Raw genomic sequence first — 16,326 nt, 5'->3', positions numbered from 1 at the left:
TACAGGAGGCATCTAAGAACTTCCAGGTGGGTGTGTTGAGGTTTCCATGGGAATGTTGGAGGGCGGTGTTGTCTGCTCCTCTGTTCTGTGTTAGTCAGTTCATCTGTCACCTTGTGTCTCTGGTTGGAGGTGATTCATCCGACTGGTCGTTAGTAAGAGGTTGAGTAGAAGGCTGTTGTTAATATTCCTGACATCGGGATCTAGGAATCCTTTGATGAGATATGTGAATTTGTGCGTAGGGTGTATCTCAAAGATTGTAGTGATGAACGAGCAAACATTTTCCCAGTGTGTTCTACTGATACACATGGAAAACCTAGGGTGCAAGATCCCCGCTTCCTTCTTTGGGATTCCAGCGTGTGGGATTGTCTAGGAGTTTCAGTCTATGTAGGTGGGATGGGCTCAGTAACCTCCAGCCTCTGACAGGACCAGTGAAATGTGGTGTGGGGTACCTTAGGTCCACGTCACTCCACCCGGTGAAATGCGATGTGGGGTACCTTAGGTCCACGTCACTCCACCCGGTGAAATGCGATGTGGGGTACCTTAGGTCCACGTCACTCCACCCGGTGAAATGCAGTGTGGGGTACCTTAGGTCCACGTCACTCCACCCGGTGAAATGCGATGTGGGGTACCTTAGGTCCACGTCACTCCACCTGGTGAAATGCGGTGTGGGGTACCTTAGGTCCACATGTCACTCCACCCGGTGAAATGCTGTGTGGGGTACCTTAGGTCCACATGTCACTCCACCCGGTGAAATGCGGTGTGGAGTACCTTAGGTCCACATGTCACTACACCCGGTGTAATGCTGTGTGGGGTACCTTAGGTCCACATGTCACTCCAACCGGTGAAATGCGGTGTGGAGTACCTTAGGTCCACATGTCACTACACCCGGTGTAATGCTGTGTGGGGTACCTTAGGTCCACATGTCACTCCACCCGGTGAAATGCGATGTGGGGTACCTTAGGTCCACGTCACTCCACCCGGTGAAATGCGATGTGGGGTACCTTAGGTCCACGTCACTCCACCCGGTGAAATGCGATGTGGGGTACCTTAGGTCCACGTCACTCCACCCGGTGAAATGCGATGTGGGGTACCTTAGGTCCACGTCACTCCACCTGGTGAAATGCGGTGTGGGGTACCTTAGGTCCACATGTCACTCCACCCGGTGAAATGCTGTGTGGGGTACCTTAGGTCCACATGTCACTCCACCCGGTGAAATGCGGTGTGGAGTACCTTAGGTCCACATGTCACTCCACCCGGTGTAATGCTGTGTGGGGTACCTTAGGTCCACATGTCACTCCACCCGGTGAAATGCGGTGTGGAGTACCTTAGGTCCACATGTCACTACACCCGGTGTAATGCTGTGTGGGGTACCTTAGGTCCACATGTCACTCCAACCGGTGAAATGCGGTGTGGAGTACCTTAGGTCCACATGTCACTACACCCGGTGTAATGCTGTGTGGGGTACCTTAGGTCCACATGTCACTCCACCCGGTGAAATGCAGTGTGGGGTACCTTAGTTCCACATGTCACTCCACCAGGTGAAATGTGGTGTGGGGTATATAGGTCCACATGTCACTCCACCCGGTGAAATGTGGTGTGGGGTACCTTAGGTCCACATGTCACTCCACCTGGTGAAAAGCGGTGTGGGGTACCTTAGGTCCACATGTCACTCCACCCGGTGAAATGCGGTGTGGGATACCTAAGTCCACGTCACTCCACCCGGTGAAATGCGGTGTGGGGTACCTTAGGTCCACATGTCACTCCACCCAGTGAAATGCGGTGTGGGGTATCTTAGGTCCACATGTCACTCCATCCAGTAAAATGCTGTGTGGGGTACCTTAGGTCCACATGTCACTCCACCCAGAGAAATGTGGTGTGGGGTATATAGGTCCACATGTCACTCCACCCGGTGAAATGCTGTGTGGGGTACCTTAGGTCCACATGTCACTCCACCCGGTGAAATGCTGTGTGGGGTACCTTAGGTCCACATGTCACTCCACCCGGTGAAATGTGGTGTGGGTACCTTAGGTCCACATGTCACTCCACCCGGTGAAATGTGGTGTGGGTACCTTAGGTCCACATGTCACTCCACCCGGTGAAATGCTGTGTGGGGTACCTTAGGTCCACATGTCACTCCACCCGGTGAAATGTGGTGTGGGGTATATAGGTCCACATGTCACTCCACCCGATGAAATGCGGTGTGTGGTACCTTAGGTCCACATGTCACTCCACCCGGTGAAATGTGGTGTGGGGTACCTTAGGTCCACATGTCACTCCACCCGGTGAAATGTGGTGTGGGGTACCTTAGGTCCACATGTCACTCCACCCGGTGAAATGCTGTGTGGGGGACCTTGGGTCCACATGTCACTCCACCCGGTGAAATGTGGTGTGGGTACCTTAGGTCCACGTCACTCCACCCGGTGAATGCGGTGTGGTGTACCTTAGGTCCACATGTCACTCCACCCGGTGAAATGCTGTGTGAGGTACCTTAGGTCCACATGTCACTCCACCCGGTGAAATGTGGTGTGGGTACCTTAGGTCCACATGTCACTCCACCCGGTGAAATGCTGTGTGGGGTACCTTAGGTCCACATGTCACTCCACCCGGTGAAATGTGGTGTGGGGTATATTGGTCCACATGTCACTCCACCCGATGAAATGCGGTGTGTGGTACCTTAGGTCCACATGTCACTCCACCCGGTGAAATGTGGTGTGGGGTACCTTAGGTCCACATGTCACTCCACCCGGTGAAATGTGGTGTGGGGTACCTTAGGTCCACATGTCACTCCACCTGGTGAAATGCTGTGTGGGGGACCTTGGGTCCACATGTCACTCCACCCGGTGAAATGTGGTGTGGGTACCTTAGGTCCACATGTCACTCCACCCGGTGAAATGCTGTGTGAGGGACCCTAGGTCCACATGTCACTCCACCCGGTGAATGCGGTGTGGTGTACCTTAGGTCCACATGTCACTCCACCCGGTGAAATGCTGTGTGGGGTACCTTAGGTCCACATGTCACTCCACCCGGTGAAATGTGGTGTGGGGTATATAGGTCCACATGTCACTCCACCCGATGAAATGCGGTGTGTGGTACCTTAGGTCCACATGTCACTCCACCCGGTGAAATGTGGTGTGGGGTACCTTAGGTCCACATGTCACTCCACCCGGTGAAATGCTGTGTGAGGGACCCTAGGTCCACATGTCACTCCACCCGGTGAATGCGGTGTGGTGTACCTTAGGTCCACATGTCACTCCACCCGGTGAAATGCTGTGTGAGGGACCCTAGGTCCACATGTCACTCCACCCGGTGAATGCGGTGTGGTGTACCTTAGGTCCACATGTCACTCCACCCGGTGAAATGCTGTGTGAGGTACCTTAGTTCCACATGTCACTCCACTCTGCATCTCGCTTGAGGTCAGTGTGTGTCTCCCAATCCTTGGATATTTCGAGGCTTATACTCGGCATTTTTGGGTTGTGATAGTTTATACATGTTGGACACACGATGGCCTGATTTGTTGAGGTTCTTGGTAAGTATCGAAGGGGTGGTTCTGTGTTGTAAGATTACCACTCGGTGATGCTGCTTTAAGTCTAAGGCAATTATAGAATTCTCTATTCTCTGGGTGTGCTGCATTTGTGGGTTTGAGAAGGATATAGGGGGCGCACTGAGGCACTGCCCTTTGGGGAATGAAATACCTTTGGATGCCCAGGAGCCCCAGGAGAGTGTCTGGCCTTTCCATCTGAGTGTTGGTTGCCCCAGAGCCAGGATTGGAGGATTTAATTGGTGAGGATAGTTTCTGTCGACGGCTAGTGGAGCATTCTGGGCGTTTTTAAACAAGTATTGTGAGGCACCCAATGTGTAATATTGATGGTGAGGAGGTAACAGGGCCCAGGTTCCCTAAGGTGGCTTTGTCCACATCCAGCCACGCGGGGTCCAGTGTCCACTGTGGGAGACCAGTGGGAGCTTGCCTGGCCAAAAGGTTATTTGGTGGTTCCTAAACTTGGCGGGGTGCAGGGCGCCCCTTCTGCAGGCAGCAGGGCTTCACTGCTGTGCTGGGCCTTTTGTTTCCGATACGAGTTTGTAGGTAGTTTATCACACTGCCGTGGAAGTCGTCAGATAGTATTTGTGGGGGCTCCTGATGAGGCATTGGATGCATCTGGGAGCCACGTTTTGGAGAAGATCTGACGCCTTCCTCTGGGAGAGTTCATTATGGTTAAGGGGGTCCATGAAGTCTGATCCAGCAGTGCCGGGGTCTTGAGGCAGTGGGGTCCCAGGCGAGGCCCGCGCCTCCTAATGCGTCTTCTGTACGGGAGGGATTTCATGACTGAGCGCCTGATTGACCCCGGTATAGTGTATAATCGGAGACTGAGGCCTCCGGTTCAGTCACTTCTCAGGGGACCGAAGGATGTGGTGGCCTCTGTGGGGACCATCACAGGACCCCCTCCGCGGGCAGGTGACCCTAGCTCCTAGAAGCAGAAACAGCGAGGTTACAGCGGGCTCCGTGTCTTGTGCCTTCAGTAGTTTAATGAGTGATGTCCGTCCCGAGCGCCGGGGATACTGTCCAGGGCGCATCATCTGACGGACTGGTCACCAGGCTACAAGTTTGGAGGGAACCTGCAGGAAGGTGCAGGGATCTCCGAGCACCTTCTCGGTGTCAGGGCCGCCGCCGGAGTGGGCGAGGAGGTGGTCACTCTTCTCAGAACATGGGGGGGGGTACTGTCGTCAGACAAACAATGCCTCGGGAAGTCGCCTTGTGGGTTTCCCGCCAAGCTAGTAGGAGGCGGTTAAGTCGTCTGGGATGACCTTTGCCTACAGTTTGCAATTTATAAGCGACACAGGTCTGCAGTTTTTCGTTAGTCGGGGAGTTTGAACATTGTTCTGGGGTTACATGCTTGTTATCAGAGTGTAGATCTTACAATTTTCGGAGGATTTCTAATATTTTGGGGATTGGTTTGGATGGCATTTGTATCTTCTTTACTAGTGGTCATCTGTTCCTGGTTGTGCTTGAGGTTGGTAGTTAGTGGCCCTGCTGGCCTCACATAGTGAAAGACCTTTAAATCTATTGTTTCAAATGGCAAACTTGTCACTCAAAATGTTGTTATAGTCCTATGTTTTGTTAGTGAGAAAGGAGAGGGTTTTCTTATCTAGGTTGTTGGTGAGAAGTTTTTTAAGTTGTTTTATTTCTTCTTCTAATGCAACTAATAATGTGTTACCTGTTGTTGTTGTTTTGGTCTCACGCAGATTACTGTGCCCCTCACGGCTGCCTCAAGTGCGCCCCAGAATCTCTGTGCGGACATTGTTGGGGAAGCGCTGCCTGACATGTAGTTTTCTCTGTTATCTGGGCTGGCTAGGAAGTCATTGCTGAATCACCAAGTGTCTGGTGCTCCCTGAGAGCAGTGCCTCGATGCAAGAGTGATCTGAGATAAGGCGCGGATGGATGTTTGTTTCATCTATCAACTGGGTCCAGGTTCCAGGGATGAGACTCTGGTCAACCCTAGTGTAGGAGTTACATGGGGCTGAATAAAGGTCTGGCCCTGGAGCCCGGGTGTTGAGGTCTCCAGATGTCTTTGGGTTGTATTTAGTACAAAGCTGCTGTGAAGCTTGATGGCTTCAGGAGGGTGTATTTGCAGGTACATCGACGGTCAAGGGTTGCGTCTGTTGGTAAGTTAAAGTCACCTTCTACGATGACTGTCATTGGGTGGTAGATGGCCTGTTATCCGGTACACCGTCCCAGAAGCAGGGACGTCATCATTGAGTCCCTATAAGTTAACAACATGAATATTTGTGGCAGTTTGACTTAAGATGGAAATTATCCTTCTACCCTCTGCGTCTTTAATATGCGATTTCATTTTTAGGTTTGATTTTTTGTACATTAGTGTGATTACTCCAGGTATTTGGAGTATCGCAGGGAACAGATGACTTCTGAGATCCAGTTATTTTTAAGGGTATTGGATTCTCTCTGAGAATCTTGTGTCTTGTAATATAATGATGTCCCCTTTCATTCTCTTACGGTTGGTCCATTATCTTGCATCCTTTCACCGGGTGGTTTACCCCTTTGACTTTAATATTGAGATTGCCAGTGGGTGGGATTTGTCATCTCAGTGTAGGTATGATTGCTTAGCGTCCTGGGTAAGTAAGATAAAACAGAAAGTGTGACTAGACTTGTAATCTCTTCTCAAGCGTGGGTGTAGGAAGCAGCTCTGATCTTGGGTAAGGGCTGGTCTTGTGGGATGTCATTCCCCGTCGGGTTCCATCACAAGGGCAGGAGCAGTTAGTAGTTTATTCGGTGCTAGATCAAAATGGTTATCTAATAATCTGGTGAGATGTTCCGTATAGGCCTCAGAGGAATCTGCGGTCAGCTTCTGCTAACCTCCTGTGTGCCCCAAACTTTAGAAAAACACGACCTGGGGTAAATCTTGCCGTGTTCTGGCAGCACAGTGGCACAAGCTCCCCGCCAGCCTCCGAGCACGTGCTAACATTAGTTGCTTTAGAAAGGATTTAAAAACCTGGCTATTTCCAAAAAAATAGTGAAGGCCAGAGACCGGTCGCTTAAGACAGCTGTCGAGATAGGCTGGTAAAGAATCTTTTTGTGTATCTAGAGTCTTGCAAGATTGTGATATTGCCAAGATACCTGTAAGGTGTAAGTTCCGCTTTACAAGGGATTGTTACGTTACATTACCCTCAGCAGATCGGCTACCAGCTTGGTCCTGGCCGCTTGGCAGTTCTGCAGGCAAACAGCAAAAAGATTGAAAGTCCCAGTTATCCAGGTTTGGGCAGGAGGGAACGGTCTGACACCTGGGGTTCCAGGACCCCAGGGACAGCATTGGGGATCAGGACGCACCTCAACGGAACTCGCCAACAGTGTCCAGCTCACATTCTGTTGGAACTGGTCAGCTAGGCTCTCCCATGTAAGGGGGCTTCTTGCAGCTTAACAGGTCAGCCAACTGACCCTCTGAGTCCATTTCTTTGTCTCGAGTACAACTGGGAGCAGACCAGGCCCTGAGGGCTTTCCTCACAGGTCTCAACAGCAGGTGCAGTCCTTCTTCTGTCTTCCCGTAGTATTCTGAAGGGGGTGCCCCAGGTGCCACGTTTATGCTTGGCATGAGCCTGTGGATAAGGCTGACTCCTGGTCCCTCTCTAAACAATACAGTAAATTTTACCGGGGTGACCATACCCACTCTTGCAGCAGTTCCGCTGAGTCCTACTCTAAACAATTCCCCAGTGCCCCTCTCTAAATCCAACACGGGAAAACCGTTCTTCCCCGGGGCAGAGTTCCTGTGCCCACCCTACAGGTCTGGCCAGGGAACTAAGCAACCCCTCAACCATGGTCAACTCAAAGTTGGTTCTGGAAGGCAGCTCTCCCACTGGGACTGGTGCCTTGTTGACTGCAGAGACAAAGGAGGGGACACGCTCGGGTGTTAGCTACACCTGCCAGTGATGGTAAAGGCGTCCAGTAGGGGTCAAGGGAGAACTGGACACTGGTAGGAAATCCTTTTGGTTTTGGGTATAAAACAGATAATTTTCTAAATGTCTATTTATTCATAGTAATATAAAATCCAACTGTACTATTAATTTGCATTTTAAATTACTATGAGTATGAGTCCTTGAACCATTTTTCAAGCTATTCTCAAACTGAATTTAGGTTTTCTTAAAATAGTGCAAACCAGTGCTAACCTGTGGGACAGCCAGCCTTGCCACAGTGAAAAACTACTTTTGATGTTTTCCACTGCCAGACCACGAAATACATGTCCAACTTTTAAATACCATGTTCCCTGCCCCAGGCCCACCTTCAGGGCTGACTTATAGGTAATAATACAGAAGGTTTAGTCCAGTCAAAAGGTTTATTTCCACAGGCCGAAATTGCAGCTTTAATTCTGCACCATCAGGCTACTGTGGCAGGCTTGGAGTCCTCAGTGGTGGCACATAAGTGCTGAAGTCCACTAGTGACATTGAATCTACAACCCTTGAGTACATTGAAGAGCATATACTAAGGACTTATAGTTACGTCTTACGTGCCAATCTGGGATTTAGCCAATTTGACAGGGGTCAGAGCACATGCACGGGGGCCTGGTTAGCAGAGTCCCAGGGCACAGAGTAAAAAAACAGCAACAGAATCTAGCACAAAATGGACACAAGTGGACAAGTTTAATTTGTGGCAAAGTGGGTGCTTGGCCCATGTTTGCAGTTTCCCGTTTCCATATGAAGTGGCACAGAAAAGTTCTTGTTAACAATATTTTATTGATCACAAAATTTCACTAAAATCAACTATTCTGAATTAACAATGAGTAGTAACAAAGATGTAACTGATGCAAAAAGAATAACACATAATACACGGGGCAAGACGTTCACAAGATCACAGCATTTATTGTCACCGTCTGTTCCTGGCTATTACAACGGGGGTGCGTCGCCGGGCCCTTGTAGCACATATGCTCGTACTCTGTACAGAATTCGTTGAATCGCGGTGGTCCGTTTTCATCACTTTTAGCTGTACTTTCCTAGTAATGGGATCCCGCTGTCTAATCCACATGTGCAGCTGCATGTACTTAAGAAGGAAAATGCCACAGACTGCTGCAGTGTGCTGCAGCGTGCCTACTGGCACCGTGTGTCAGGTTTGATAAGACTAAAATGTCATATTATGTCCTAATTTTCAGTTCCTTGGCTATCACTTTTGAAATGTGTAAAAATGTTCTGGACCAGCAGATGAAAATGTTGTTTGAAAAAGCAGACAACATCCCTGAACTGCTTATGCCTTTTCCCATCCATGCTTAATGTCATGAAGTCCAACTGTTCCAGAATGAAAAATATGGGGCACATTTATTGAACAGTTGTTTTGCCGTTATGCCACTCAGTGGGTCGCAAGAGCGACACAACCCATAAAACAGATTCATCAAGCCTGGCAAGGCCACCCTGCATGGCTTGATAGATCTAAAGTAACGCAACACAGCACAAAGTACCTGGGAAGACGTTCCATGGGTGCAGTGTGGGTGTTCCCACGGATCCACCCATGGAGTATGACGCATTACCAGATTGACCATTACCGGTAGACCTGTTAATGCGTCAAAACCCTACACCTCCCTAGGTGAGGCGTAACAAGGAGAAATATCTTTATTTCTACTGCATTCTGCAGCACACATAGAAAGAGGAAAAAGCCTCTGGGGATTGTTTTTGTTAAGGAAGGTGCACCTCCCTGCTTACACCACAGGCACTTGTGCACCACGGTGCAAGGGTGCTTGTGTTGGTGCTAGACAGCACATTGTGCGCCAGCGCATGGCAACGGACAGGAATGTGCTGTACAATGTTAAGTATGGCGCATCCCGAGCCTTTACCTGTCACAAAGTGCTGCAAGGTGACTTGTGCAGGATCCTGCGGTGCAATATAGGGCTTAATGACGCAACAGTCCTCTACATGTAGATGGACGCACAGTGTGTTTAACGTCACCGAAGGATGGACGCACAGTATGTTCATTGTCACCTATGAATGGACGCACAGTGTGTTTATCGTCACCTAAGAATGGACGCACAGTGTGTTTAACGTCACCGAAGGATGGACGCATAGTGCGTTTACTGTCACCTATAGAAGGTCGCACAGTGTGTCTTCACCTATGGAAGGATGCACAGTGGTGTTTTCCGTAGGGCCCTATTACATATCAGGCTAATATCCTGCGTTGTTGAGCTGTGTTGTCTAATAGAGTTTGAGGTTTAGGACGGTGTCGCAGGGAGACGGGCCTGTCCTCGATTCAGCGTGGGATTATATGCCCCGGACTTCTATGATGGCGAACACTGGTCTGATCAATATATTGAACAGTAGGATTATGTCTGGGAGCCCTCAGCACCCCATATTCCATCACCACTTCACAAGAGTTAGAGGGGCTCTTCAAGTGTGACCCTACAGGAAGGGGCCACACCCCTGAATACCCTCAGGCCTGAGAGAAAAGGTGATGGGTGGGCACATTCCCTTCGTCTCCTGCTGCCAGTTTCAGCGCTGTGGTGAAGTCCAGACTGATGAGCCCGGTCACCCCCAGTACTGTGGGAATCCTTAAGCTGTGAAGTAACAACTGGGGTCGCGGATCTGGGAAAGCCAAGGATGAGCAGCCATGGGTGCAGGACCCTGGACGGTGCCAGGGGCACTGTTCCATGTCCCTGCTACGAGCTGCCCTGACAACCCAGCACAGCCTGGCTCTCCAGCCCTTCCTCTGAGCCCCGCAGTGCGCAGGGAGATCCTTATTCCATAAGGGCCATTCGCAGGTTTCAGGAACGTTGTTCCAGGAGTTGGCACAAGGTATCAGGCTTGTAAGACACTGAAGTCAGAGTAGGTGATGACTGCCTGGGAATGAATGGCACAACATGTGTTCTCACAGTGAGACCAAGTCTGACATATCTTTTACGATGAGAGACTCCCTTTTCTTAGTGTATTTCTGTCTTACTGGTTCAGGTCTGTGTCCTGCTGCATCCACTGTTTTCATAAAGCACACTGTTCTGGTTTTAAGTATTAAAAGGGGCATTTGGCATTGATAAATATTCCTGTGCAGAAAGTTCACATCAATTATGTTATAATGTTTTAAAGATCTCTTGTTTAAATTATTTTTCAGCTGCCAACCCCAGGATTCCAGGTTTCTGTGTGCTCAGAACTGCACTTGTAGTGTTGGATGTATTTCCAAGTTCACAGACTCCGAGGCAGCAATGCACAAGGCTCTGCTTTTGGTAGAGAGGCAGATGGAGAATGCATCCTCCCGGGACATGTCCTGGATCACCTGCTCGTGCCAGCAGGGCTGGGGCAGGACAGCTACACGTGAAGTGTGCAGATCCACATCACTGCATGAGCTGTAAGGATCTCCCTGTAGCAGGACACACATACTTCAGTGTGGACTGAGCTCTTCCCAGCAGGGCCACACTCACACAGCAGTAAATGGATTTACATCTGCTAGCACCTGGCATCAATCTAGTGATTTTTGGCTACAAATCTACACTAACTGTCGAAAATCCCTCTATCTTACAACTATATTTATTTATTCTCTTTGAGAAAAGGCAAACCTTGCATCAGTATGTGAGAAACACCACCAGGAAAGGAAGATCAAAGAACCACAACAGTGGTGGTGTACGGTCTGACATGCGCTCACACACACACACACACACACACACACACACTCACATGCGTGCACACGCACACATAGACATGCACACAGACACATACATACAGAGACATATGCATGCGCGCACACACACATACGCATGCACACAAACATGCACACACACACCCACATGCGTGCACACGTGCACATTAGACATGCACACGGACACACACACACAGACACACCCACATGCGTGCACACGCACACATAGACATGCACACGGACACACACGCATGCACACAAACATGCACACACGACGCGACGACCCTCGCAGACAGTGATAGGAATGGATTACACTTCTGTGTGGATCTTGAGAAGTGCATGACACCTGTTTTCAGTGATCTTCTCAGATGAAGCAGGAAAGCTGCCTGCCTCGCTGTATGAGGTGGTTGCCTTCCCCATACGGTCGAGTGTGCTGTAACATTCATGTCCCCGCATGTATGCCCTCTCGGGTGCCACAGATGGTAGGCTGAGGAGTAAATAAATGTCTTCTCTCACTTGGTTCAAGAAAATGGCTCCTACCCCTGGGAGCTCTGTCCACTGAGCACATGCACCTCAGGGAGAGGGCTTCTCCCCTGTGTGGCTCCTCAGGGAGAAGATTTCCCCCCTGTGTGGCTCCTCAGGGAGAGGATTCCCCCCCCCCCCTGTGTGGCTCCTCAGGGAGAGGGTTCCCCCCTGTGTGGCTCCTCAGGGAGAGGATTTCCCCCTGTGTGGCTCCTCAGGGAGAGGGTTTCCCCCCTGTGTGGCTCCTCAGGGAGAGGGTTTCACCCCTGTGTGGCTCCTCAGGGAGAGGGCTTCTCCCCTGTGTGGCTCCTCAGGGAGAGGGTTTCTCCCCTGTGTGGCTCCTCAGGGAGAGGGCTTCCCCCCTGTGTGGCTCCTCAGGGAAAGGGCTTCTCTCCTGTGTGGCTTCGCTGGTGGCGATGGAGATCTGACCTGAAGGTATAGCTTTTCTCACACTCGGTGCAGGGAAAGGGATTCTCACCAGTGTGGAGTCTCTGGTGGCGCTTGAGACCAGACATCTGAGTAAAGCTCTTCTCACACTCGTTGCAGGAAAAGGGCTTCTCGCCTGTGTGGATGATCTCGTGGCGCTGAAGATCTGACCTTTTTGCAAAGATCTTGCCACAGTCCATGCAAGGGAAGGAGTTTGGACCTCCGTGCAATCTCTGATGCTGCAGAAGGTAGCTGTTTTTAGAGAATCGTTTGCCACAGATGGTGCAGTGGAAGAGCTTCTCGTCCGCATGGATTTTGGGGCGCTGCACAAGGGTGGACCTGGCAGTGACCCTCTTTTTCTTCTCTCGACACGTACGCGGCTTCTTCATAGTTGCACCTCCTGTGTCTGATATACCAAATGGGCCTGTTGTAAAATATAAAAGTGAAAACATAAAAATGTATTAGATTAAAATGTGTATGTAAATTATGGTTATTTGTGGCAAACCACTAAATATATACAGCCTAGCTTGGCCAGGTGCTTGGAAGTGACCTCACTCTCCCTTAAACCATTGTCCTGAGGTCGATCAACTGTCAATTAACACAGAGACTGAGACTTTTCTCTTATTGGCAAAAGTCCCACAAAAGGCATCTTCCAAACTGTGTTGTGGAACACTGCTTCTGACTGAAATTCACAAATAATAAAAATCAGAGGCATCCCATATCCAGACTGCCTGTTCCAATTCCAGTGCCACATACATCAAAATGCTGGCCGGCCCTCGCGAGGGTGGCACTGAGCATCACTCCGCATGCACAAGCCTAACATCTGTAAGATGCATGCGGCACCGGACAAGAACCAGTCACCGGGCACACTCACTCTCCCTAGGATGGCATCACGCGAAGCACAACACACAGCAGCACGCATCCAGCAGAGAACAGCACAGATATGTTTACCCCCATGTGATGCCTAGCATCAGCCGAAGATCAGGCATGCACACCTAACGTCAATAAGATGGCACCCAGACGCAACCGGAGGATAGTACACAGGGTCACCCACCCTCGCTACGATGAAACCTAGCAAGAAGCAGACAACCACACAAAGACCCATCTACCCTTACAAAGAATCGCCCAACATCATTCAAAGAATGCACACATGCTACACGAAGATGTTCCATGCAGATGCCGAGCGTAAGGAACAGAGGTGGGTGAAATGCGCAGCTTAAAGGTTTATCTAATTTATTTATATCTGGAAACAGGACGAGATCAGGGTTAGACCTGCAGAAAGAAGTGAAGAAAAGGAAAAAAACACATCAACAGCACTGGGAGGTCTGAGGGTCTCGTTTAGATTTTGGTGGATGGGTTACTCCGTGACAAATGTGACAGAAATCCCATCCGATGTATTATGATTCCAATGGGATATAATGGGATCGTAATACGGCGCACGGTATATCCGTCGTGTGTGTGACAAAGTAACCCGTCCGCTAACTCGAACTCAGGACCATAGTTTCCAAAACTGAAGCAGAGTCTCCATTCAACTGCAGTAGCACAAGCTGCCTCTACCGAGGCAACCGGTCGTACTATGTCGTAAGTTTCATTAAATTGTTCCACCACTCCTGAGAAGGCCGGGATTGTGGTCCTCTATCAAGCAACAGATCAGGCACATGCAGACGGGTCGTCTACATGATCGCCTAGCAGGATTGTGGCAGGACCCGCCTTGAGCTGTGTTTTCGGAAGCAGACTGAAGTCCGATAGATGGGGATCCAACATTTTGCAAACATATGAATAGTATCGGCTTGAGGGCATGCGTAACACAGGCAATGTTTTATCACATTACTCCATTTTAAACCTGCTGATGGAGAGATCCATATCATACAGTACACGGCACACTTCCCAAACTTTTTAGAACCAAACCCCACTTGTTAGCACAACACACTTTTGTGACCCACCGTGATTCAATAAAGATGAGGTGGACGATTTTTTAATATAATTAAATGTCGTGTGGCTGTGCAGTCATTTACAGATGGCACATCTTCCACAGTGAAACAACAGACATCCCACCCTCACAAAACTTCTGCGACAGACTCAACACCTCCCTCAACCATAAAATCGACACCATCTATGACAGCTTCAACGAGGACAACTCACGCGCAGAAACCCCTCCACCGGAACCTGAAACCAACAAATCAACGATCACTAACTGGACCACCCTCACCACCGAAACCACTCTGAAGACGATGAAGTCCATACACTCCGGGGCCCCCAGAGTCCCTTGCCCCCACCACATCTTCAACAGAGCCGCTGACATCATCGCCCCCAAGCTCCGGCTCACCATCAACCGCTCCCTAGCTGACGCCTCCTTCCCCAACAACTGGGACCCCGCCAAGATCATCCCCCTCCTCAAGAAACCACCAGCAGACCCCACCAACCTCAAAAACTTCAGGTCCATCTCACTGCTCCCATTCCCAGCGAAAGTCATTGAGAAAGCCATCAACAGCCAAATCTCCACTTTCATCGAAGTCCACAACATCCTCGACGCCTCCCAATCCGGATTCAGAAAAAAACACAGCACCGAAACAGCCATCCTGGCTGCAACCGACGACATCCTCTCCCTGCTGGACAGGGGAGAGACAGCGGCACTCATCCTGCTAGACCACTCGGCGGCCTTCGATACAGTCCCCCACCACACCCTGCTACGCAGACTTCACGAGGCCGGCATCAGAGACAAGGCCCTCGATTGGATCCACTCCTTCCTCTCCGGCAGAACCCAATGAGTGAGACTCACCCCCTTCATCTCAGACCCCACACCCACCATCTGTGGAGTCCCCCAGGGATCCTCCCTCAGCCCTACTCTGTTCAACATCTACATGACCCTACTGGCCGCCATCGTCAGGAGCTACGGAATCAACATCGTCTCCTACGCCGATGACACCCAACTCATCCTCTCCCTATCGAACGAATCCAACACAGCCAGACACAACTTCCGTGAAGGCATGGCAGCAATAGCCAACTGGATGAAAAACAGATGCCTACAACTCAACGGAGACAAAACTGAAGTACTCTTCATGGCCCCTCAACCCGACTCATGGAATAACTCATGGTGGCCACCCACACTTGGAAACCCACCCACCCCCACGAACCAAGCCCGAAACCTCGGGATCATCCTGGACGCCAAACTCAACGTGGACCACCAAATCAGCTCAGTCACATCCACCTGCTTCCACACCCTTTGCCTCCTAGGCAAGACCTTCAAATGGATCCCCCTGGAACACAGAAATACTGTCACACACGCCTTTATCACCAGCATACTGGACTACAGCAACACACTACAAAACATCCAGAACGCCGCCGCCAGACTGGTCCTCTACCTGCCCCGACACTGCCACATCTCTCAGCACCTGCGAACACTTCACTGGCTTCCAATAGAAAAACGCATCACCTTCAAGATCCTCATCCACGCCCACAAAGCCCTCCACGACACCTGACCAGTCCACCTGAACAGCCGACCAAATTTCCACGTACCCCACAAGACCCTCCGATCAGCCCAGCTCTCCGTCGCCAAAGTACCCCACATCAGGAAATCAAGAACAGGGGGACACTCTTTCTCCCACATCACACCCACGGCCTGGAACACTCTCCCGCTTCACTTCAGACAAACTATCTCCCTCCTCAACTTCACGAAGGAGCTGAAGACATGGCTTTTTGAAGAACCACATCACTGATGGCAGCCACGCAGCCCCCCCAGTTCCTTGAGACCCTCACGGGTGAGTAGCTGCGCTCTATAAGCAATGCCTGATTGATTGACATGGTCACTAATTTGCACAAACTTCCGTTGATAAAACTCTACTGCACGCAAATGATAAAGTGTGGAATCGGGTTTCAGTGAGTATTTGTTATTTGTGTGTCTTGGTTTGTTCTGCTCCTACTACAGCCTCTGTTCCCATCACACTGCAGAATTACAACAACATGTGCTTTATGTTGCTTTCCTAACTGCTGAATGAGTACAGATCGCTGACCAGTATTTACAGTGTGTTGTGTGTTAAGACCAAAAACATCCTCAAGCTTTCCTTTCACACTTCATGTACCCAGCAGGACTCTCACATAACTCACTTTATGAGTCTGTAAACGCCAGTCTCTGTGTTGAAACATAAACACAGGAGCCCTAGCCTGGCATCTGACCTCTGTCTTTGAAGCACAGCAAACATTACAGATAAAAACAGAATTCAGTAACATGTTTATTTATGGACTTTGGCGACCCACCAAAAGTGGGCTTGCGT

The 16,326-nt window shown here is 50.2% G+C and overlaps 1 protein-coding gene across 1 annotated transcript in view; it reads right to left on the bottom strand.

Moving 5' to 3' along the window:
• Positions 1-8,223: 8,223 nt before the first annotated feature.
• LOC138303488 (uncharacterized) overlaps positions 8,224-16,326 on the bottom strand; it is an 80,905-nt gene continuing 72,802 nt past the window's right edge. Inside the window, exon 8 of the mRNA XM_069242663.1 lies at positions 8,224-12,479. Coding sequence (XP_069098764.1) covers positions 12,004-12,479 — 476 coding nt within the window. The 3' untranslated portion in view covers positions 8,224-12,003. The remainder of the gene's footprint in view (positions 12,480-16,326) is intronic.

This window comes from Pleurodeles waltl, chromosome 7 (genome assembly GCF_031143425.1).
Source record: "Pleurodeles waltl isolate 20211129_DDA chromosome 7, aPleWal1.hap1.20221129, whole genome shotgun sequence".
NCBI classification, from domain to species: domain Eukaryota; kingdom Metazoa; phylum Chordata; class Amphibia; order Caudata; family Salamandridae; genus Pleurodeles; species Pleurodeles waltl.
The sequence above is the reverse complement of the archived record's forward strand: the minus strand, read 5'-3'. Positions and strand labels throughout refer to the sequence as shown.